We start from the raw sequence: 1,237 nt of genomic DNA on the forward strand, positions 1-1,237 counted from the left end.
TTGAAGCCATTTTGGAGGCTTCTTGCTTCCTCAGAGCCAAGAGAGATGGCTGATGGGGCACGCCACCGAAGTGGCTGGATTTTGGCTCCCTTGCTTGCGTTGTGGCCAAGCTGCTGCCCCAGGACCTGAGCACTTCTGTCCGTGTTGCAGAATGTGTCCTTCACCCTGCACCCCGGCAAAGTGACGGCGCTGGTGGGTCCTTCGGGGAGCGGAAAGAGTTCCTGCGTCAACATCCTGGAGAACTTCTATCCTCTGCAGGACGGGCAGGTGCTGCTGGACGGGCGTCCCATTACCATGTACGATCACAAGTACCTGCACTCAGTGGTACGAGCACTGATACGTGTATTCTAGCTATCGCCCGCTGTGATCGGAGGGGATGGATGGCAGCGTTGCGTGTTGCTTTGGGTTTGGTCTGGCAGCTTCGGAAATGTCCAGAGAGCTGGAGGCTGGAGGTGGTCCAGGAAATGGATTCAGATGATTTGTGGGGGTGGAAGGGAAAGGAATGGAGAGTGCTTTCACGGGGAGGAGGAAGCCTTCCAAAAACAGAACAAAAAAACCACGTTTTATGTTGTATTTTTTGGCCAATGCCGTAGAAATATCTTTTGGATTGTTGGGTTATCATTTAAATAGGGTTTGGGGAAAAAAAAGGGTTGCATTTCTCCAGCACTTTCTACCTGAAGATCTTAACGTAATTCTCGGCTAATGGGCAGTTAGACCTCGGGATCCTGGCACGGGCCGAGTGGTTTGTGCGGGCCCCTCAGCTCTGTGTGTGTCAGCCCAAATCAGCCTGCATCTCTGCAAGGAGCTGCCGCCTTTGTCTGCCCCAGAGCAAACAGCCTCAAAAAGCAGGAAAACCCAAAAACAATTGCTCAGAGACAGGCTGAAGAGCCAAAGCCAGCGTGACTGATTTACATTCCCTGCCCGTACTGAGCGAAAATTAAAAGACAAGCGAGCCTTTCAGTTTAGAATGCCTGGTGTGGTGTGAGGAGCATGGGGAGAAGTCAATTAAAATATGACCGTGTCCTGCTGGCTCTCTTCATGCCCAGTTCTGGGCAATAATTTGAGGGTTCAATTTATTCCAATATTGTGTTTGATGAAGCAGGCTGAATGCGAGAGTGAGCAGCGACGGCTGCAAGGTAGGACGGAGAGGCTGTTGCTAAGCAATTAAGGAATTGCAGCAGCTATGTCCATAACTTGCTAATTTTGGATTAAAAGATGCAGGGGGGGTCATTCACGT

General features: G+C 50.9%; 1 protein-coding gene across 1 annotated transcript in view; it reads left to right on the plus strand.

The window, feature by feature from the left end:
• ABCB9 (ATP-binding cassette, sub-family B (MDR/TAP), member 9) overlaps positions 1–1,237 on the plus strand; it is a 10,971-nt gene that overhangs the window by 7,504 nt on the left and 2,230 nt on the right. Inside the window, exon 8 of the mRNA XM_010192328.1 lies at positions 151–324. Coding sequence (XP_010190630.1) covers positions 151–324 — 174 coding nt within the window. The remainder of the gene's footprint in view (positions 1–150; positions 325–1,237) is intronic.

The sequence above is a fragment of the Mesitornis unicolor genome, unplaced genomic scaffold (assembly GCF_000695765.1).
Source record: "Mesitornis unicolor isolate BGI_N332 unplaced genomic scaffold, ASM69576v1 scaffold10979, whole genome shotgun sequence".
Lineage (NCBI taxonomy): Eukaryota > Metazoa > Chordata > Aves > Mesitornithiformes > Mesitornithidae > Mesitornis > Mesitornis unicolor.